The sequence below is a fragment of the Melanostigma gelatinosum genome (assembly GCF_949748355.1).
Source record: "Melanostigma gelatinosum genome assembly, chromosome: 6".
NCBI classification, from domain to species: domain Eukaryota; kingdom Metazoa; phylum Chordata; class Actinopteri; order Perciformes; family Zoarcidae; genus Melanostigma; species Melanostigma gelatinosum.
This window is the reverse complement of record NC_136639.1, coordinates 6994998-7018239: the sequence shown is the minus strand read 5'-3', so window position 1 is coordinate 7018239 and position 23242 is coordinate 6994998. Positions and strand designations below refer to the sequence as shown.

The window sequence follows — 23242 nt, the reverse complement described above, 5'->3', positions numbered from 1 at the left end:
GTTACACAGCAGCAACACACACACATAACACTTCCGGTTCGAAGTCTTTAATGATAAAAGTGTAATTTCCTCAAACCTTAAATTGACTAACGTTGCACACCTTCTTTTTTTTGCTGAATAAATATAGTAGCCATTAACATTGTACTTTGTATTTGTATCTTCCGTGTACTTGTACTGATGTTGGTATTGACAAACTGGCAGCTGCGTTTACAAACTGTGACCACTAGACGGCAGACTCGCACTATTTTTACTATTTTACTATATTTAAAAAAATAAAAGAAAAACGCAACGCAATGAATACACCACGGCAACTTTTGAGGGATTGACGGCAGGTAATCAAAAATACACATTTTCCAAAAAGATACGCATTCCAATGTCCGGTGGCAGTATTCATAATGAGAGATATTTCCCATATAACTTGAAAACTAGACATTTCTTTAATCGACTGGCAGGAAGTACCAGTCGTTGGCCAAAAGGGGGCGCTAGTTATACAAATGGATACCAAACACATAAATACAAACGTAGAAGAAGAGAACGAACACAGGCACAAGCTTTGTCGCTTCATTCCGAGTGTTTTTGTTGAGGATTATTTGCTATTTGTCTTCGATAGGAGTAGCTAGCACTGCTGCTAAATATGCCGATTGGCAGTTAGCATATGTTTTTAGTTTATTGAGAATACAGACGTTGTGCATTGTACTGCTTTGTAAAGTCTAAAGCGGAAATGTTAAGCGTGGAGTCGTTGCAAGTGGCTGAGGAGGAGGTGGTTGAATCCAGCTGCAATAAACTCGGTGATATTTACACTTTTGTGGCGAAAGGCTGCTTTCCTCAGACGATGAATCCCTTACGAAAGAAGAATCTAAAAAGATACGCCCAGAAATTTACGATCGATGGTGAGGTTAATTTTAAAAACCTTAAAAACAATGAGAATGCCCTGCTTTCATCACGCACTTCCATTTTTAAAAACCCTGCAAATTTCAAATCAAGGACATAACTTATAATTGTATCAAATGCATCTGTAGAAATTATTAACTAAAATCTGCACTCATAAACCGGCTCTAGTACTTGTTCGGGTAACTTGTGCTTTGTTGGAAGATAATTTATAGGAATAACAATCGAACTACTTATAAAACACCACATTTTCTGAAGATAAGTGGCGTTTGGTAAATAATGCCAAACTGATAGACTATGTTGTATCTGTATGTCGACCATCAAGATAAGCAAGACAACATTAAATACTAAGTATGGTGGGACGTTGTCTCCATTCTCCACAAGTCAGAATAACACAAGTGATTCACAGCATGTCCCACTTTTAATTCGTTTCTACATTCAAGAGGGAAAGCTGTACTATGTGGGACCGAAGAAAGAAGAGAAGAGGGAGGTGGTGATAGAGGCGGAGAGGAAGAGGCAGGTTTTTCTCGACTGCCACTTCAATGACATCGGTCATCACCTGGGCCAAAAGAAGACCGTCCACAGGATCCAGAGCAAGTACTACTGGCTGGGGATCATCAAGGACGTAGTGGATTGGGTACTCGCATCTTTATGACTGCATTTCTATGCGAACATCAATGAGACGTGATGATAGTAAAGTTGAACCTTCTGCGATAACTGTTTCAGATAAAAGTCTGTGAGACCTGTCAGCACACAGAGAGGAATAAAAACCTGGCAAGGATTGTTCGGCCTATAAAAGTGGACGCACCTTGGGATATTGTTGGGATTGACATAACAGGTTTCAGCCTCAATTCATTTGATCACATTTTTTTTATATTCTGTATCATTTCTTTCCACACGTTGAGACCTGCTGCCTGTTTTTCTCTTCTCTTAACCAGGGCCTTTCCCAGAGACGCAGCAAGGCAACACCAGTGTTACAGTCCTCATTGATTATTTTAGTAAATGGCCAGAAGCTTTTCCAGTGCAAAAGACAGATGCTCTCTCTGTTGCGAAATGTATTTCCAAATGCATATACAGGTAGAAGCATTTCACAAAATCTTCAATATTCATCTTTAGGTTGAAACAAAGTCAACCTGCAATATAACATATTCTGATCTTTGTTCAATCAGGTTTGGTGCCCCTAAAGTAATAGTGTGTACACAGAATGCTGACTTCTGTGATGAGGTGAGATAGAATACACTGATCAATTAAAGGATTAGATATTGTAACACTGTCGTGGACCAGTTTTATCAGTGCCTGTATTGGTGTTTTCTAGGTGACAAAGCTGCTGTGCGGGAGGTGGAGCATTGTGCAGAAGGTGTCTCCTCTGGATCAACCTCAGCTCAACCCGCTCCACGACTGCACGAGTCCTTTACTGAAGGAAGCCATTTTGCAGATGGTAACTGAGAAGCAGGCGGAATGGGATGACTTCCTGGACCCGGTGCTGTTTCTCTTCAGGACGTCCACCAACCCTACGACCAAGTTCAGCCCTTACTCCCTCATGTTCAACAGGAAAGCTAATTTACCAAACGAGGTAGGGCTCCATTGTCAAGAAAAACAAATCTAACTCTGTGGTTTGTTTTTGCATACTAATTTGACTTCCTTTGCTCCAGACTACTTTGAGCCTGCTCGGTTATGACGACCAAGAGCAGGATATGTATTCCACGAAGGAGAAGGCCTCGGCATATATGACCATAATGCAGGAGCAGCAGAACTCTGTGAAGCAGCTGGTAATTGTTTTGTCTTACTCGATTACAATGGATGTTGCTGGTGGAGCTAGTTCTTTGTTTATCTGATTGTCACATGCACATCATCCGCTGCTTTCTGGGTTTTGACACAAAACCCACAAATGGGGGTTGGGGGTATACAGACTGCATGTAACAAGTAAACGTAGTCCCCCATTAGTTTGTGGACTGACGTTTTACAGCCTCGAGTTTGAGATTTTGTCCGTCACCATCTTGATTTTTATCTGTTGCCATCTTGGTTTTTTGCGACCTAAAGTGACACAAGACAGTGGAGCAAAGTACAACTCAACGCTCAATAAAGCATCTATAGGCGTCCAAAACGGTGACATTTTACTTCCATGAATTGAAAACACACAGTGAAAGGCTTAAAGATGAAAGAAGAAAACACAGACAACACCCAGATCAAATAACGCCATGGTAGCGACCTGTCAATCACAAGGTAGTCACGCCCTAAAGTATACCCTGCTTCATTGTCTTATTTTACTCTAAATGGGACCATGAATTACAAAATGAACATCATACTGCATCGAAGAAGACTTGAAACTATAGCGATTTAGGCCATAAACTCAAGTTTACAATATTTACTGAGGTAATATATATCAAATGAGAATTTTCTCATAGATTTCTAAAAATCTCATTTGGCGTGTCTGGGCCTTTAGGTTTGCAGCTGGTGACCTGTCTGAGACCCTTCTGTGAACTGTTGTTGAAGTTCCTTCGAATACATTCTCTAAACTTGCTAAACCTGTATTTAGTCTCTTACAACCTCTCCCTGTCCCCACTCCTGTCATTATTAAATGACTTACATTTATAATTATTATAACTGGTACAAAGTTCATACTGGTTGTTGGAGCTATTTATTTGATATTGTATTTTGTTATTTCATTTATAAGTAGTATTGTTTAATTATTGTAGATGTTTCATATGTTAAGATTATTTTTCTCTTTAATAGTAATTTGTTTGTTTCTATTATTTTTTGGGTAATTACTGTGGGCACCTGTTGCTATTTAAACGAGTAGCAAGGTAGGACCAGCATGCACCGGGGTGGGCGTATAGTTTTTACCAGCTACACAGGACAGGAGAGACAGCACGACAGGAGTTTGTTAATTAGTTTGTTTTCTTGTTTTATTTGCTTTATTTAATAAATACACCAAAATTGAATCCTGCTTGGACATTTGACTCTCTTCTGGCTGCGTAAAGATACCGACCACGGTGCATCAGTGGCGTTTGATTATTATTTGTTTAAGTTTGATTTAGCCGACAAATGGCCACTACACTGGTATTACCCATGTGTTATGCAACAACAAACTTGTCAAAACAATATTTACAAATGAACACATTTATGGGATTCATTTTTAAACTCATAAACATAACTGGCTGTGTGTAGCATATGGTAGATGTGGAGAGAAACGATTCAGCTCAGATGTTTTATATTTATTTTGTCCTTTTTTTTAAACTCGAAAAGACTAACATTCTATTTGGTGTCTGAATGTGTTTCTTCCACTTCCAGGTGATCGCCAATATGAACGCTGCCTACAAACAAGAGAAGAAGAAGAACACCAAGCGGAGAACACATAACATGCGCTCGATGACTTTTAAAATCGCAGATCCTCTTTTCTGTGCAGGAGACTCGCCCTCCCCGAAAAAACTGAAAGACGGTATATATTTATCTTTTCCTGTTGAGACGGTGCTGGCCACCGAGCAAAGCAGCTCGGAGGACATGAAGACTGAGTTAGAATACCACTTAGCTGAGTCTGACGTCCACTGAGGAGGACTGGGAAGAGAATTGTAGAGTGGACAGATCAGTGGAGCATGACGATCACGAGCTGCCTGAAGTCTTGGACACACGATGGAAATCCAGATGTCGGTGAAATGAGTTTGATGCTTATTGCTGCTAACCGAACGTCCGTTGGTTGATATTTCACTGGTGTTTATAACCAGAATACACTGAGCAAAGAAATTGCTGTGAACATTGACACACATTAATTGTTGAGCTTTTACCTGATTTCCCTACAAACATTGTTTCCCATAAAAATGATGTTAACTTATTTATTTTCTATCTGTGTCATACAATAGATTTTTAAGGTGCAATACTTTAAAATAGAAGTATTGTTTGATTGGCGTGGCCTTGGTGTATAGTCATTACCTGATGGGGAATCAGATATTGCTTATGAGGATTTGTTAAATAAATGAGTCGGATGCATTTGCAATAGTGGAGTTTCATTTTCCAAATGTTGGCTAAAATTGTAGTTTCTTTACTTTGGTTTCAATTATTTTTTTGAAAAGTAAAAAAAAAAAAAGTCATAGTGAAGTATGTCCAAAGAAGTCAAAAGAAAAAAATAGTATAACATGTTGAAAATAATTAATTAAAAAGGCATGTTAAACTATGACTTTTTTTTTCTTTTTATAACTTTTTTTAAGACACACCACAGCATATTTAAAGTCATAGTATAATACATTGAAAAAAGTAAATTCATAACATATTATGTTGAAAAAGTTATAAACAAGTCATAGTATAGGTTGTCAAAAAGTCATAGAAGAGAATTTCCCCAAAAAGTTATAGAAAAAAGTCAAAAAGTTCATGGCATAGCATATTGAAAATAAGTCATGAAAGTCATAGTATGTAGAAAAAAGTGTCCTAAAAAAAGTGATCGTATAGTATTGTAAAAAAAAAAGGTGTAAAAGAGTAATCGTCATAAAAAAAGTAAAAGTCATAACATAGTATGTCAGAAAATGCTTCAAATGAGTCACATATGACTGTCGAAAAAAGTCTGTCGAAATAAAGTAATAAAAAAGTCAGCATATCGACTAAAGTCACAGTATTGTACAACAAAAAAAAGTCATGGTATAGCATGTCATTAAAAAGTCAGTTTCGTAGTCAAAAATGTAATCCTATATGTTCAAAAAGGTAATGAAAAATGTATGTACAGGGTATTGAAAAGGGTAATAGAAATGTTTATCTAAAACAGTCAAAGAAATCATACAGTATGTCACAAAAGTCAATGTATTGTAAGTCAAAAGAACTTAGCGCATGTGGAAAAACTTTTAAAAGTCATACTATAACAAAGTCATGATATAGCATATCGAACAAAGTATAGCAAATCGAAAAGAAGAAAAAACATTGCAGTATAGTATGTCAAAACAAAGTCATAGTTTAGTGTCGAAAAAAAGTCATAAAGGGTCATAATAAAGAATGTCGAAAAAAGTCATAATGTAGTATGTTGAAAAAAGTCATTCATATGGAATAATAGGTCTGAAAAGGTCATAGAAGAGTATGTTACAAACTACAATTTATGATTTAGGGTCGCACATAAAAAGTGTATTATGACATTTTTTTATGAAACACTACTAGAAAAAGTTATGAGCTTTTTTCCCCCTCCCCACCAGCGATGAGTCCAATGAGGGTGATGTCATCTACAAACGTCATGAGCTTGAAGAACTGGTGACTGGAGGTGCAGCTGTAGGTGTAGAGGGAGAAGAATGCAGCATTGAGGGGAACCGCGGTGCTGATTATCTGAGAGCGTTTCCCCAGCTTCACGTGCTGCTTCCTGTCGGACCGGTCTGCGTTCCACTTGCAGGTGTAGCACAGACAGGTGCAGCTGGGAGAGCTTGTTCTGCTCAGTGGGGGAAGTGCTTCAATCCACAAAGGAAATGTGGAACTCTTTAACAATATGTTTTTTGTTACTTCGCATATATTGATTTTGCGTTAAATATAATTTAAGAAAAAAGTCGGAAGCAATCAGACTGTTTTAGTAGAAATACCAGTGTAATGGTGTATTCAAAATTATAATTAAAAGAACGTAAGTACAAACAAATGATTAACAAAACGTTTATTCATGAACACATCATAATTTCCCTTTATGTCTCTTGGCATGTAGGGCAGCAACAAAAGTCTTCCACTCAGTTGAGTATTTGAGAAGGTTTGTCAATGAGCTGCTGAAGAAATAGTCAGTTGTTAAAAAAAACATCATCGAATACGAGCAGCGCGGGTTGTTGGATATTGTTTGGAAACCTGAAATAAAGTTACACAGAATAGGTGTGTAAAATATGAATGGCCTTTTATTAACTAACAAGGAGAATATGACTCATAGGATCGATTTAAATACAAATTACTTTTACTAAGCAGCTTTTCTTTTACCCTTTTTACTGCAGAATATCTGTTACTTTTACAGCTTTGTGTGTTGTATGATATAGTACAATGTACTTTTTGTTGTTTTGGGTTTCAGAGGTGCCGCACAAACACAAACTGTAGATGAAGTTCTACATAGTGATCAACAAATCAGCCGAAAATGTCGTGATTGATCAGTGTTCAAATGGACGATGGCAACAAAATGTAGTTTTTTGATCTCATGTTATAAAGCTTAGTAAGGTGATGATTTAAGACGACCAGAATCACTCTGAAGTCTAAACATTTTATGAAATGGTGTTCATCAAGGCTGCAAAAATGCTATTTGCTCATTATAACTTCAGTAACACAGACCTATTGTGCACAGGTACGTTCGCCTTTCACACTTTAAATAACATTTTTGCAAAACCTGCGGAATACGATTGTGTGGAGTGTTTGAATTGGCAAGGCATGAAAGAATGCAGACAAATAGGCTCGTTTTTGAACCCATACAAGTGAGGACCCACATAAATGCAGCACTCATGCTTGAAAAAAACAAAGCATGAACAGGATAAACCACCAACATACTCGCTAAAATGAATACACTTTTGTTACAGCAATTTCTTTGTTTATGAAGTATCTCCCATCAAGAAGAGATCACACTGTCTTTATTTAAGGAAATAGTGCAACCTCCACAAAGACATCAAGTTTTGTTAAACTAACCTTTTTTTAATATCCTGAATATTACTGTTACTCACATTTCTGTTTGCAACAATATGTCTTTGACACAATCATTATCTCCCAAATCTTTCAATAATCGTTGCTGCACAATGAGCTCGTAGTTCCTACAAATGTTAGACCTGTTAAATCAGGGGTCTTCAACGTTTTTCAGGCCAAGGACCCCCAAACTGATAGAGAGATGGAGCAGGGACCCCCGACTATATATATTGTATACAATTGTGTTTTATATTAAATGGGCCAAGTGCCATGTATAAACATACCTCTTTATTGTGCATTCAGTACTAAGCTATTCAAATAATACAGGTTCATATATTCATGTTTTCATTTTAAACAGGTACAGTTGTGGCAAAATGACGAGATGAGATGGCAAACTGGGGTTGCAATCCAGCGGGTAGTGTTTTAATAAGATCAAGCCAACATCAACAAGTTCAGTATATTGAAAATGACTCCCAAGTACTGCTTTTCACAGATCACTCTTACAGTCAAAATTCACGCCCCCTTTTGCTACATTCCACCAATCAAACCTGTCTGTTGAATCAAGGATCAGGACACATCTGGACTCCTAATTAGGGTATGTTCTTATTTTGTTCTGGGCACACAGAACACAGCTCCATGTACGGAAATGTTTTGGTACACTTGAGAGATTAATTACTTTTTGTCTGGCCCTGATAGTCATTTTCCAAAAACGATGCTGAGAACCAGAATAACACGTTATGTAACTTGTGTTCAGTTCAATTCAAAGTTCAATTCAAAGTTCAATTCAAAGTTATATGATGATTTTCTTCTATATAATGAGTAGGGTGGCCGTGCCACTGCCATATATAAACATACCTTGTCAGCTGATACCAATGCCAATATCAACATTGTCTGTCAATTGCATGATAATCATGCACACAAGCTATTCAAATAGATGTTTTCATTTTAAACGTGGAAACGAAAAATGAGTGGTCTATTAGTACCACTGCCATCCATAAAGATACCCGTCATCTTTCATACAATACTGAACTATTAAAATAATGGACAGATTCATGTTTAGAGAATTTTTTTTTCTAATCAACCAAAAATTTCGCGGACCCCCTGTTGAAGACCTCTGTGTTAAATGAATAATAGTTGTAATAAAAATATGTTTGAATACTCAAATGACTGGGTTTTTGGACTGATATTTAGGCTGAGACCCCTCTTTCTACTGTTGTTGGGTCCCTCGTGTTGTTATCCTGTCGAAAAGTATTTTCTTTTACAGCATTGAACTTTATTTTATGTTTCTTATGTATTCTGTGATTGGTTCCATTTGATATGTTTGTTTTGGGTTTTAGAAGTGACACTAACCACAAATTGTAGATGCTATGGTGCTGTGGTGCTCTCAATAAATTTTGCTCACAATAAAAAAAATGGAATTCCAGTCATTCAGACTGGTCTTTCCAAATTGATGGATTGGACGATTATGTTCAGGACAAGCAGCAGGAACCCAAGTGTTAGAAGTGCATCAACAAAATGCTGTCATTTGATCTCCAGTTTGTATACCAGTTTAATAAAAACACGGGGCCATACTATTACAATTCGGCATTTTTTTAACAAACCAATTACAACTACCAACATTCATACTCTCAATGACCTTAATGCATTGTCACATATTGTCAAATAACTAAAAATAAAGGCTAAAAAGGCGAGTTGTGGCAGCTGCCAGCTGAGCTCGCAACAGGAATGCGTCCGCTAGCTGCCACTCCCATTTTGAGCCAGCTCCTCTATCCACGGTAGGAAGATAATTGTGTAACACGTTGCGGATGTAGACAAAATAAGAGCTTGTAGCATTAACCCCACCTCGTATGCATTTAACGTTAGCTGGAGAGGGTGTTGTAGTCAGTCGTTGCGTCGGTAAATATATTTCATTGGTAAACTAAGCAATGATGTCTTCAGTTGAATATTTCAGAGAGTTTATCAACCAGCGACTGTCTGCTGCTGCTGAAGAAATATTCGGAGTTTTTGCAAAAACTATCGTCGAGTACGAGGAAGAGATCAACCGTCAGCGCGGATTGTTGGATATCGCTTTTAAACCTGTAATACCATTACACAGGATAGGTGAGTAACACAAGTATTTAAATAACACACAAAGGGGTATTCGATTGATATATAATCGATCTCGGCGCTACTGCATGTTTGTTTGTTTTGTTCCTTTAACATCAGAATAGTACTCTTCACCTTTTGCTCTCTGTCCCTCCAGAGCTCCCACAGCAACATGTCTGTAAGGAGGAGGAGGTTCTCTCGGACCAGCAGCTCTGTATTCAGGAGAGGAACTCCAGTCTGGACCAAGAGGACCCAGATCCTCCACAGATCAAAGAGGAACAGGAGGAACCCTGCACCAGTCAGGAGGGAGAGCAGCTTGAGCTGAAGCAGGAGTACGAGACCTTCATGTTGACTCCTACTTATGAGGAAAGTGACTACTGTGATGTTGAGACTCAGAGTGTGGTGGGGGACAAGTTTCTGAGTTACATTTCAGTTAAAAGCGCTGTAGAACCTGATCCAAACAATGACCACCAGGTCAGAAATGCAGAGCCAAAACAAAAGGAAAGACATCCCCAAAGCAACAGTTGCACGAACATTGTAGATAATGTGAGAACCCACACAGGTCAGACATCGTCATTGAATGATAATGTAAAAATCAACACAGATGAGAATCCGTATACTTGTGAAATATGTGGGAATGGTTTCAAATGGACCGAGCACCTAACACTCCACATGAAAAAGCACACTGGGGAGAAGCCATACGTTTGCAGGACCTGCGGGATACGATTCAGTGACGTTTCGGTTTTGGAAGGGCACCTGAGACTCCACAGAAGTGAGAAGACGTACACTTGTGAAACATGTGGGAAAGATTTCAGCCGTAACGGTAACTTTAAACTCCACATGAGAACGCACACAGGGGAGAAGCCGTACCATTGCAAGTTCTGCGGGAAAAGATTCAGTGACATGTCTGCTTTGAAAGGGCACGTTAGAATCCACACAGGCGAGAAGCCATATACTTGCGAAACGTGTGGGAAAGGATTCCGTCAGACATCAACGTTGAGGAGCCACATGAGCATCCACACAGGTGAGAAGCCATATACTTGCAAAACCTGTGGCAAGTATTTCAGACTAATTGGTCTCCTGAGATTACACATAAAAAGAATCCACCATGGTGGTAAACTGTGATTAAATGTACACAATTTGTACTGTGGAGAAGAGGTCACATGATCTTAGTGACAATAAGCAGTAGATTGTCAACAATGCCGTATAGTTTTGTTGAACTAACCAGTTTTTTTTGTACTGCATTACTCGTGTTTTTTGTTTGCAACCGTATTTCTTTAAAACACTAATAATATCCCAAATCTTTAAAAAATGTTTTCTGCACAGTGAGTACATATAACAAATATGAAATATATCGTTTTTTAAAGAGAGGAAATATCCCCTCTCTCTATTATTTGGTCACTTACGTCATCATCCTGCCAACTGGAGTATCTTCTTTTCTGACTGCAGTATGTCCGTTCATTTTATATTTATATGTATTTTTTGGAAGAGTTGTTTAACTTGATATGATTTTTGGTTTTTAGGGGCTTTAGAGATGACACACACATTGTATATGGTGCGCTAGATGGCGTTCTGCTGTTATTTGATCTCATGTATGTGTTCTAACAATAAAGCTTTGTGAGGTGAGGACGTAAGAAAACCGGATTAATCCTTATGTCTGAAGTTATAAGCACGTTCTTTACATCAAGGCCGCAGATGTGTGTGAGTGACATCAAAAGAAAAAGGCGTCACAGTGAAGGACAGTTCACTGTGTTATGCAAGAGGCGTTTTTCATTGAAGGAGAAGTATTATTTGACACTGATTAAAGTTAGCATTAAGTTTAATAATCAACACACTTAGGATTCAACAGTTTCACCTGATATTGGTAGGGTTAGCTCACCTCCCAACCCTTGTACATCAATGTATTGATTTTGTTTAAAGTTTTTTTTCTTCAATATGCTGACTTGCCCATATTATTGAAAAGTATCGTAAAAAAATACATCAATTTGGTCTAATGTAGAACACATACTTTGCTTTTAATTGATAATTAATCAATTCTAACGGAGTGCTTCTATCTTTACCGGCACAGCTTTTCCAGCCTTTACGGCACTCGTTCACCGGTCAAGGAAACACACAGACCAATTGCATGCGTTGTAAATCATATACGTGTATTGTATAGGCATCGCAACTCCAGTGACATTTGCACACACACGGGAGAGAACGTGAGTCAGAGAAGTTATTTCACATGGTCTCTAAAGAGAAATGTGAACAAAGAGACCCGAGAGACCAGAGTGACCAGAATCTTAACAATGTACAGACTGGTATATCTTCATTCTAATATATGCCCAGAGACTGGAGTGAGTTTAGAAGCGGTAATGTAAAGTGCCACCATGAGACAAAGCACACATCTTTTGAGCAAACGTACCTACTCAAATGCGAAATGAAGGTACAACAAATAAACCATCTAAGAGCCCAAAATGATCAGAATCCTAGCACATTAATTCACTGCCCAACAATGATGTTGACAGAGAGGAATAGAGCTGAAACAAGTGGTTTCAATAACTACAGATAAAGTCCCTCCACACAAATTTCTCTTTTTAAAAGATCTAAATAATATGGATATCGTGGCTTTTTTGATTGACCACTTCACACCTCACAATTGAAAGCTGCAGGGCAAAGACAATTCAGTTAAATTCATTTTTCTAAAACTAAGTACTTTATTTTAAGAGTCACATTTTTCAAAAGCTTACTGATATGTATTTTATTTTTTAATTCAGCCTACATTTTACTTGAAATAAGACATTTATTTATGATTTGAGTATATATTATTTATAATCAATCCAGTTCAATTTGAAATCTGACAAATATTATTTAGATATTATTCAATTGAACTTTCTTTGTCAGATGTTGACCACATACAGACGTCAATACAACTGTTGGTTACTTCAATATACATGGGACTGAATCATAGAGCACGGTAAGACATTATTTGGTGTTCCCGACCTTTACCTTTGGATGAGGAAATTCTGTCTAACTGAATACCCCTGCTGTATAGCTTTTAGCCCAATTAAGTGTAGGTGCTCAGTAAACTTTGAGGTTTAAGCAACAAACCAATAATTGCATTTATTGAAATCCGGTTTTGTGTGATAATATAACTTTTGGGGGTTTTCTTGAAATGGACAGTGATACAAATAAGATAGTATGTAATTATAGCCCTGACTTGGGCCATTCTAAATAATGATTAATTCAACGTTAGTTTCTTAAAGTATATTTTGTTAATAGCCTAATAATTACTTACTTTTACCGAACTAACATTTTGAATACACTGTTCAAAATGCTTGTTATTTTTACTAAAATAATCATATTGCATATTTATTTTTGTACTAACTTCGAGGAAACAAAAACTCAGCTTTCATTGAAAAGTACCACATTTCATTGTGAATTGAAGCGAGGTAGATGTCCATCATTCCCACTGATGTTAAATGGACGAGTTGTGAATAAAATGCCAACAGTTCAAAGCGGAAGAAAAAGGTCGCGCACTTCGACTGTCGGAGCTTTAACAGTGTGACATCCGGCGGAAGTAAATAACGCAAGAGCCAGCAGCGTGAACTGTTTACGCGTGTGTAACTAGTTAATAAAGGACTCCGTTGAAACCCTGGTGCAGATACTTGTTTCACTTGTACTTAAATAACAATGTTGTCAGTTCAGTATTTGAGAGAGTTTGTCAACGAGCGACTATCTGCTGCTGCTGAAGAAATATTCGGAATTTTTGAAAAAACTATTGTTGAGTACGAGGAAGAGATCGACCGTCAGAGCAGACTGTTGAATATCGTTTGGAAACCGGAGATAAAGTTGCACAGGATAGGTGAGTAAACATGTAATGGTCTTTAATTATTATTATTATTATTACTCAAGAAGGATTCATGTTTATGTCTCTGCTCAGGGGTTCGTTTTTCTGTCATCACAGTCGTATCCTATTTCCTTTGTTCTCTGTCCCTCCAGAGCTCCCACAGCAACATGTCTGTAAGGAGGAGGAGGTTCTCTCTGACCAGCAGCTCTGTATTCAGGAGAGGAACTCCAGTCTGGACCAAGAGGACCCAGATCCTCCACAGATCAAAGAGGAACAGGAGGAACCCTGCACCAGTCAGGAGGGAGAGCAGCTTGAGCTGAAGCAGGAGACTGAGACCTTCATGTTGACTCCTACTTATGAGGAAAGTAACTACACTGAACCAGAACCAACAAGAGACCAAGAGACTCCAAACCTCAATCCTGATGACACCATCAACTTACCTGTTATAAGCTCTGTGGTATCAGGACCAGAAAGTGACCACCAGCTCCTCTCCAACAACTCTCATACAGCTGAGAGCCAAGATCACAAACGAGCCAGAAAGAGAAACTCAAGATTTTTTCAATGTGACTCGTGTGAGAAGGCTTTTCAGTTTAAGTCAAAGTTGCAGAGACACATGATGATACACACAGGTGAAAAGCCATTTACTTGCGACACGTGTGGGAAAAGGTTCACTCGGACAGCATCATTGCATGCTCATCAGAGAATCCACACAGGGGAGAAGCCGTTTTCTTGCAAAACATGCGGGAAAGGTTTTAAATGGCGTAGAAGCTTCAAAATCCACATGAAATGTCACTCGGATGGCAAACCACGGAGGCATACTTTCAAGACCTGTGACAATATATTAATTAAGACATCATCATTGAACGGTCACGTAAGCGTCCACACAGGCGAGAAGCCGTATTCTTGCAACATCTGTGGGAAAATGTTCAGTAATAAATCATTGTTAACAACTCATGTAAGCATCCACACGGGCGAGAAGCTGTTTTCTTGCAAAATATGTGGGCGAGATTTCAGACTCGTTCAGACCTTGAGGGCCCACATTACAATCCACACGGGTGAAAGGCCGCATTCTTGCAACACATGCGGGAAAGGATTCAGTCGGGGATCACAACTGAAGGCCCATATGAGAATTCATACAGGTGAGAAGCCATTTTCTTGCAAAATATGTGGAACACATTTCAGATATGATACTGGCTTGCTGGCCCACAATAAAAGAGTCCACACTGGCGAGAAGTCATAATAACGATGACACCTTTTGGGGAAAGATTCTGCAGCGTCTTTGAATTGCAAAGAGTGCAAACAGGCCCCCATGTAAGTGAGGAGCCACATGAATTAAGCATTTCTGGGAAAGTGTTTCAATATCATTGACTTATTACTGAATAAACACTCGAGTGATGTTGGGCCACTTATGTTTTCATCCTGCTCGCCACTTGTATATACACAAAAAAAAGTATTCCATATTGTTATGTAATTTGTGATTGATTCAACATGATATGTTTTATAAGGTGACAAATTGCAGACCCTGTGCTGTGTGATTGTGAATGTTTTTAATTAATGTCAATGTATTTTATTGTAAAACCTACACTATCAACCAGCTATTTTAACATGAAACAGAGGCAACCATGGAAACTCAGGATCAACTGTAAATGCACAGCGAAAAACAAATAAATAAATACACAAGTATGTTTTTTTTACATGTTGTTTTGCTTATACTTGATTACATTTGATGTGTACTTTTATGTCTATTACATTACCTTCACAGCTATAGTTATTTTGGTGATTGATATTACAAAAAAATCCTAGTTAGCTTATTTGATATGATGCCTTGTTAAAATATCAGTGTTTAAAATTTGATGAGAGCCAAAATCAGAAAGAAGGCAAGTATGAAGAGCTGGAACCAACAGAAATACTCACGCAGGTGAAATGTTTTTCCAATGTGACCCTTTCAAATGTAGGCCCTTATTTCAGAGACACCCCGGACGGTCCCAGTTTGGTTTAGGGGAAGAAAGAGAAGTGATGTTAACTTAAACTAGAAAATGCATTTCCTGCTGAAAATGCGTTGGAATGCTGAAAGCTGAAATTAATCTCAAAAACATTGCTGAAAATAGATATCCAATTTTTAAAAAAATTGCAAAAAGCTGAATAATTCAAAAAGTTGAAAGATTACAAATATGAAGTTATATCACCCCTCTCCTGAAAGAGCTGAACATTTTGATATTCTAACGGTTCCTGTAGCTTAAAAGAATTCCAGTAGTAGTGGAAGTATTATTCGCAGTATAAGTATGAGTAGCATTTGAATAAGTACTAGTTGTAGCAGTAGTGATATTTGTAGTAGCAGAAGTAGTAGAAGTTGTCGTCGAAGTATTTGTAATTAGAAGAAGTAGTAGAAGTAGTAGTATCAGCAGTCGTACTAATAGCTGTAGTAGTATTAGTACTGGTAGTAGCAGGGATAGCAGTATTAGCAGTTGTGGTATCAATAGTAGTGGTAGTGGTAGTAATAGCAGTAGTGGTAGTAATAATATTTATGGTAGCAGTAATAGCAGTAGCAGTAGTAGTAATAGTAGTAATAGTAGCAACAGCAAAAGTTGAAGTAGTAGTAGTAGTAGTAGTAATACTAGAAATATTAGCAGTCGTAGTAGTTGTCGCAGTATTAGTAAGAGCATTCATTTTTTCAACAAAAAATCCTAATTTTGAGTACAATGTTTAAATACAGTTAATCCATGAGGCTTTTATTTTGAAAGGGTGGGGCTGGGTGGGGGAGGGAGGGGGAGAGGAGACATAATCATAATGTTTGACACACACATAAACAGAAGTTATTAAATGACAGGCTTCATCACAAGCAGTTCAGTTAGAATTCACTCTCTGGGGCTTTTATTTTCAAATGGGGTGTGTGTGTGTGGGGGGGGGGGGGTGGGTGGAGGAGGGGGGAAAGACCTCTAAAGATCCCTAAGACCTGAATGACTGTATGAGAGAGAGACACAGAGAGAGAGAGGGAGAGAGAGAGGAGTATATGTGCGCATGTGTCTGTAAGTCTGTGTTTATCAACATCACTAATTGGCTCAATCGCGAACACCTGTGTGCCTGAAGCCATTTCATGGAGATAAAACAGGGAAACACCTCTCAAACAAATCATCAAAACTCCCATAACCGTAGCTCCTATTGCTCCGATATTAATAATTGAGAGGGAGGATGAGTTGAAGAACAGATCCTGTAAAAATGTGTCTGTAGTGTAAAAAATGTGGCTTAACTGGCGATCTAGAAATGGGGTACCGTGTTCTGTGGAAGATGTTTTTGAAGCAAAATTTAACATTGGTCTCTATTAGTGGTGTCACGGATCGATCCGTGATCCGTTCGGATCAGGCCTCACGGTTCGGATCACTCGTGAACCGCGGATCAATCGAGTAATTTTTTTTTTTTTTACAGTGTAATCATCATAGTGTGTAATAAAGTTCTACTGCTGCTGTTCCTTTTCAAGTAACAAGTCCCCGAATATCAATGCAGAGTGTCAGTGAACAGATATAAAGCAGTAGTGTGTTCACGTGAACGGAGCAGCTTAGAAGCATTTAAGGGTATCAACATACCTCATGTTGCACTTAAACTTAACAGAATTCTTGAATGTATTATTTTTATTTATTTATTTCATTTTGTTTCAAATTGAACATCTTCAATATTTTTGTTTTCATGTAAGACTATCGCCCAAAGTTCTTTGCTTTAAGTGTTCTTGAAGTTCTTTCATTAATAAATGGAAAGCAAAGTTATATTTGTTTCCTCCCCTTTTCTTTGTTGACCCGAAAAATGATACGAACCGTGACTCCTGAACCGTGATCCGAACCGAACCGTGAGGTTTGTGATCCGTGACACCCCTGGTCTCTATGGAGCAGAACGTTGGTTTTCCTCTCAATTAACGGCTTAACAGCATTCCAACAATTATACGAGCACTAGGAGAATTCAGCATACAGAACTGCAGAGCAGACTATCTAATGGCCTCTGCTATTTGCTTACAAATAAAGGAATATTATATTTTTGAGTATAGAGCCTAACAGTAAGGTGGATGCAGTTGTATCAGCCTAATGCACACACGACAGGTGTTTAAAGTCCAGATTGTCATCCTTTACAGGCCACAATGTTAAATCCAAGATGTTGCCTGGCATTGCAATTATGTTTACCTGGTCTGTGTGTCATTGATACAATGCTACGATTGTTTTTTGAGAATAACAAAAGGTGTGGTTCCCAAAAAGATGACACACTTTTAGGCGAGCCAGGAAGTTGGCATTCACTGGATCCCTCCCTGCACAAGAAGACAATGGATTTTTACCAGAAAGTAAAACGCCTAAAACGTTTTTAACAAACTACATTCTTGTTGCATGAGTATACACAAGGAAGCGAACTAGTCGGCGTGATGACATTCCTTTGTTTCATTTAGCCACTTGACAGAAACCGCATCTTTAAGACTCAAGAGGCTTCAAAATTCATGAGAAGGGTATTTATTTTATATCATAGAAAAAAAGGGTAGCATTTCTTAAGCTTGTATTAACCAAAGATTTTATTTCATGTAACCAAAAATAGATGAAAACAAAAACACTGACTTTGAGACAAGGGAACTGAAAGTGCATGAAGCCACGAAGGGCTTTTACCCTGCTTCGTCTCACATGATTCAGAAGATCTCTGCAAAGTGATTGTCGCACCCCAGGTTCAGTAAGCTGTGCAATGTCACAGAACACGACGTCTTGTCTGACTTTTGTATTTTAAAATGGGTTGCAGGAACTTGATAGAAGATTTGACTGTGTCTCAACAGCTTGTGCAGTGTTAGTCTTTTTTTTATTAAACAGTGCGAGTCAGAGCTCTCTCTTCTATACTTAATTGATCGATATATTGCTTTAATATCTGATATATTGCTCAACGATGTGTGTCAAATTCAATCATACAGGTATCACTCCGCTGACACACTACTTATTCTGTTAATAAGGTTTACTAACCATTGAATTTGTTGTTTTTTAAAATGCCACCTGTCAAAAAAACTATGCATTATCTTTCCAAATACAAAACAATTTTGTCTCTGTCGATTTTAAAAGTGCACAGAAAGTGTTTGAACTGGTATGAGTCACTATCGGATTCAATAATCGGGAGTCGGGAGTCCTGCTGGTTCTCATCAGGGAGTGATGTACACAAGGTGATCCCAAGGTGAACCCAAACAACTGCAATTAACTGTAATTAACGGTAATTAAGTGAGTGGAAGGACAGAAAACCAGCAGTAGTCAGGGACAGTTTTGAAAGCTGCTTTCTACTCGTTTAATCTCAGAAACAGAAGCTCAGCCGATCCACACAAAAATACAGTTTTATCATCATTGCATTTGTTGCAAACTACAACTTTTAAACCTTAACCCTTTGGATTGATTTTCATCAGACGTTGTTTTGCTGCTTTTTCAATTAGTAGACACATGGCAGGGAAGTGCAGTTTCTTAGTATTGATTTTCTCATCATTTACACAGAATGGATGCTGATACAGACAACAGATTACAATTATACGAGCACTAGGAGAATTCAGCATACAGAACTGCAGAGCAGACTATCTAATGGCCTCTGCTAGTTGCTTACAAATAAAGGAATATTATATTTTTGAGTATAGAGCCTAACAGTAAGGTGGATGCAGTTGTATCAGCCTAATGCACACACGACAGGTGTTTAAAGTCCAGATTGTCATCCTTTACAGGCCACAATGTTAAATCCAAGATGTTGCCTGGCATTGCAATTATGTTTACCTGGTCTGTGTGTCATTGATACAATGCTACGATTGTTTTTTGAGAATAACAAAAGGTGTGGTTCCCAAAAAGATGACACACTTTTAGGCGAGCCAGGAAGTTGGCATCCACTGGATCCCTCCCTGTACAAGAAGACAATGGATTTTTACCAGAAAGTAAAACGCCTAAAACGTTTTTAACAAACTACATTCTTGTTGCATGAGTATACACAAGGAAGCGAACAAATCGGCGTGATGACATTCTTTTGTTTCATTTAGCTTTTATTTTGAAATGGGGTGTGGGGGAGATCCCATTCAAAAATAAAGTTGCTAAAAGCTTAATAATTCAAAAAGTTTAAAGGTTAGAAATAGAAAAAGTCATAGCAGAGATGAGCTGAAGGAGCTGAACATTTTGATAGTTGAACGGTTTCTGTAGCTTAAAAAATGAGAAGAAGAAGCGTTGCGACGAAAAACAGGGGGGGACGGAAGAAATAGAGGAATAAAGAAACAGGATAACAATAGTTGGAATGCTTAACAGCATTCCAACAATAAAGAAACAGGATAACAACAGTTGGAATGCTTAACAGCATTCCAACAATAAAGAAACAGGATAACAACAGTTGGAATGCTTAACAGCATTCCAACAATAAGCAAAACAGGATTGACATAAATATCAGTAATACGTGTTGTAGAGCATGAAGGGAAAGGCAGAGGAGCGAGCTGGATGTTTGACTTTTTTGAGAGACGCACTGGCCTCATAAAAAGGATAAATATGATGTATAATAGAAAGAAAGAAGAGGGCGTAGTAACTGTCTAGTTCCAGCAGGGGGCATCAATACTGTATAGCGGACTCCGTAAAAGCCGGTAAAGACATAGAAGAAGAAAAACAAGGCGGTAAACAACACAACCGCTATTGTTTTTAGCTCTATGGATGTATGGTATTAACTGAGATATGTAACGAAGACACAATGTCTTCAGTTGAGTATTTGAGAGAGTTTGTCAACGACCGACTATCTGCTGCTGCTGAAGAAATATTTGGCGTTTTTAAAAATGCGATCGTTGAGTACGAGGAAGTGATCGACCGTCAGCGCAGAATGTTGGATATCGCTTGGAAACCTGTAATACAGTTAGACAGGATAGGTTTGTACAACAAATAAGATATTCATTGTTTAAATGCTCGTATGTCCCCATTTTCCCTTCACCATCACAGTCGTCTCCTATTCATGTTGCTCTCTGTCCCTCCAGAGCTCCCACAGCAACATGTCTGTAAGGAGGAGGAGGTTCTCTCTGACCAGCAGCTCTGTATTCAGGAGAGGAACTCCAGTCTGGACCAAGAGGACCCAGATCCTCCACAGATCAAAGAGGAACAGGAGGAACTCTGCACCAGTCAGGAGGGAGAGCAGCTTGAGCTGAAGCAGGAGACTGAGACCTTCGCCTTGACTCTTACTTATGAGGACAGTGACCACAGTGAAGATGAGACTCCAAACCTCAACCCTGATGACACTATCGACTTACCCGTTATAAGCTCTGTGGTATCAGGACCAGAAAGTGACCACCAGCTCCTCTCCAACAACTCTCATACAGCTGAGAGCCAAGATCACAAACGAGCCAAGAAGAGAGACTCTGGATCAACTAAACATGCAGAGCCGAAAGTTAAGAAAAGACGTTGCAAAAGGAAAAATCTCACAAAGAGTCAATCTGACCCGACTCCGTCAAAGAGTGACAGTAATACTCACACGGGTAAGACGCTTATTCATTGTGACACGTGTGACAAAGCTTTTAAGTATCAGTCACAATTGCAGAGGCATCTGACCGTACACACGGGGGAAAGGTCTGATTCGTGTAACACTTTAAAATGTCACACATGTGAAAAAGAATTTATCTACCCGTCAAGCTTGATCATTCACCTGAGAACTCACTCGGGTGAGAAACCATTTTGTTGCAGAACGTGTGGGAATAGATTCAGTCACAAATCAGCACTGAACTCTCATCTAACAATCCACACAGGTGAGAAACCGTTTTCTTGTAAGATATGCGGCAGAGCTTTCAGACTTGATGGTAACTTGAGAGTCCACACGAGAATCCACACCGGCGAGAAGGCATTTTCTTGCAACGTCTGTGGGAAGAGATTCAGTAAGTCATTATCATTGAACACACATAAAATAATCCACACAGGTGAGAAGGCACTTTCTCACAAAACATGACGACAAACAAACGAAGCAGATTCCACGAGGCGTAGGTATAGGCCCAGTGGCTGCTTGGTCCACATGAGAAGAGCCCACTGGTGAGAAGCAGTCACCTCTGCAGTGAACGTGTGGGAGACAATTCAGTTCTCGTGGTTCATGATCAAACATGTTTTTTTCCAATTGAAAAGAGGTCACGTGTTGTTATTGTAATGAAGTAGGAGATTATGAACAATGCCATCAAGTTTTGTTGAACTAATCTTGTTTTTTTTCCTTCATATTACTTGTTTTTGTCAGAAACAATACTTCTGTAAAAAGATCTCCCTCATCTTTGTTGCACAATGAGTGCGTAGTTCTTACAAATGTTTGACCTGTTGAATTATTATCTTTTTACAATGTTTATACAGCAGCCCAGCTATATGAGTTGATTGTGAACTCTGTTGAATCTGAGGAAGTCTCTCTCTCTCTTGTGGTGTTGGGTCACTTTATGTTGCCTTCTTGTCAACTAGTCTTTTCTCTTTTTTCGTCTGCAACATGGTAAAGCTCTTTCAACATTCAGTAGCAGAGATAGAAATGATAGAGAGCATACAAATGAGATTCTAAGCAGACATACTGTATCCACAATCAGGGTTTCCACACGTCCTTGAACACCTGAAAATATCTGAAAAAGTTGACCACTTTCCCAGTCATTGAAAATAAAATGTCCTGGAAAATCTTGTGTCTACTGGAAAATTACTTCAACGTTATCTTATGTTCCTTTAGCTGAGAATGAATTACAAGGATATCCATCAGAGCTCCACGAAATGGATAACATTGCCATCTTAAAGAGAAAAGTTACGTTCAGGATCATATTTCAGTTCAAATGGTAGTTTATGGACGAGAGTATTGAACTGGCTGCTCTCGGTTATGTTGTGGAAGCGCTATCAACAACCCCTCAAGTCACACACGAAATAGCACATGCAGGTTGGATTACATTACTATTTAAGTAGCCAGAATAACACATAATCTAGATTACATTATCATTCAAATGTACATATTAGTCACTGCTGGTTTGTAAATGTGGTAGTTTTTTGTTATTATAGTACTCTATGAAAAATGTGTCAGTTTCTGAGCACACAGGAGATGGTTGCATAGAGAAGTTATAGTCATAAACTCCACATATTTTAAATCAGACGTCCACAGAGAGGAACATATTAGGTCACATGAGGAACTATACAGAACTTCATTTATACTTTTACGGTTAAGAATGTTTTTACATAAGAATTATTTTGAAGGCACATGCACCAAGTATTAAAGCACCAAGTTACTGCTCTGTGATTATCTGTCCCTCCGGACAGTCCCAGTTTGTTTAGGGGAAGAAAGAAAAGTGATGTTAACTGAAATAAGCAAAACGGGATTGACAGAAATATCAGTAATAAGTGTTGTAGAGCATGAAGGGAAAAGCAGAGGAGCGAGATGGATGTTTGACTTTTTTGAGAGACGCACTGGCCTCATAAAAAGGATAAATATGATGTATAATAGAAAGAAAGAAGAGGGCGTAGTACCTGACTAGTTCCAGCAGGGGGCAGCAATACAGTATAGCGGACTCAATACAATCCCAGTGAGGAAACAGAAGAAGAAGGAAAACAAGGAGGTAAACGACACATCTGCGATTGTTTTCAGCTCTGTGGATGAATGGTATGAGCTGAGATGTGACATTTCAGTTGCAGTGGTTTTTAACTCAGCAACAATGTCGTCAGTTGACTATTTAAGAGAGTTTGTCAACGAGCGACTATCTGCTGCTGCTGAAGAAATATTCAGAGTTTTTAAAAATGCGATCGTTGAGTACGAGGACGAGATCGACCGTCAGAGCAGACTGTTGGATATCGTTTGGAAACCTGTAATACAGTTACCCAGGATAGGTGAGTACAGCTTGTT

At 38.5% G+C, this 23242-nt stretch overlaps 3 protein-coding genes across 3 annotated transcripts; all 3 read left to right on the top strand.

Moving 5' to 3' along the window:
- Positions 1-541: 541 nt before the first annotated feature.
- LOC306778501 (gypsy retrotransposon integrase-like protein 1) lies at positions 542-4787 on the top strand. The gene is made up of 8 exons (XM_079270008.1): positions 542-890; positions 1332-1525; positions 1615-1726; positions 1827-1965; positions 2058-2112; positions 2204-2461; positions 2541-2657; positions 4180-4787. Exons 1-8 carry the CDS (start codon positions 722-724, stop codon positions 4435-4437), a joined length of 1302 nt encoding a protein of 433 aa, XP_079126134.1. The 5' UTR covers positions 542-721; the 3' UTR covers positions 4438-4787.
- An 8403-nt stretch (positions 4788-13190) lies between these two features.
- Positions 13191-15052, top strand: LOC306778873 (uncharacterized protein). Its single transcript, XM_079270597.1, has 2 exons — positions 13191-13420; positions 13558-15052. The coding sequence occupies exons 1-2, from the start codon at positions 13249-13251 to the stop codon at positions 14643-14645; spliced, it is 1260 nt and encodes a 419-aa protein (XP_079126723.1). The 5' UTR covers positions 13191-13248; the 3' UTR covers positions 14646-15052.
- Positions 15053-20051: 4999 nt separating this feature from the next.
- Positions 20052-21973, top strand: LOC306778874 (uncharacterized protein). The gene is made up of 2 exons (XM_079270598.1): positions 20052-20282; positions 20388-21973. The coding sequence occupies exons 1-2, from the start codon at positions 20078-20080 to the stop codon at positions 21344-21346; spliced, it is 1164 nt and encodes a 387-aa protein (XP_079126724.1). The 5' UTR covers positions 20052-20077; the 3' UTR covers positions 21347-21973.
- The last annotated feature ends 1269 nt before the right edge of the window (positions 21974-23242 follow it).

What these genes read in the sequence shown, in the direction of transcription:
- LOC306778501 (XM_079270008.1), top strand. Translation starts at nt 722, where the DNA reads ATGTTAAGCGTGGAGTCGTTGCAAGTGGCTGAGGAGGAGGTGGTTGAA. An exon ending in TCAAGGACGTAGTGGATTGG is followed by an intron (nt 1,526 to 1,614) that starts GTACTCGCATCT and finishes TAACTGTTTCAG; the next exon opens with ATAAAAGTCTGTGAGACCTG. An exon ending in ATTTCCAAATGCATATACAG is followed by an intron (nt 1,966 to 2,057) that starts GTAGAAGCATTT and finishes TTGTTCAATCAG; the next exon opens with GTTTGGTGCCCCTAAAGTAA.
- LOC306778873 (XM_079270597.1), top strand. Translation starts at nt 13,249, where the DNA reads ATGTTGTCAGTTCAGTATTTGAGAGAGTTTGTCAACGAGCGACTATCT. An exon ending in GATAAAGTTGCACAGGATAG is followed by an intron (nt 13,421 to 13,557) that starts GTGAGTAAACAT and finishes CTGTCCCTCCAG; the next exon opens with AGCTCCCACAGCAACATGTC.
- LOC306778874 (XM_079270598.1), top strand. Translation starts at nt 20,078, where the DNA reads ATGGTATTAACTGAGATATGTAACGAAGACACAATGTCTTCAGTTGAG. An exon ending in AATACAGTTAGACAGGATAG is followed by an intron (nt 20,283 to 20,387) that starts GTTTGTACAACA and finishes CTGTCCCTCCAG; the next exon opens with AGCTCCCACAGCAACATGTC.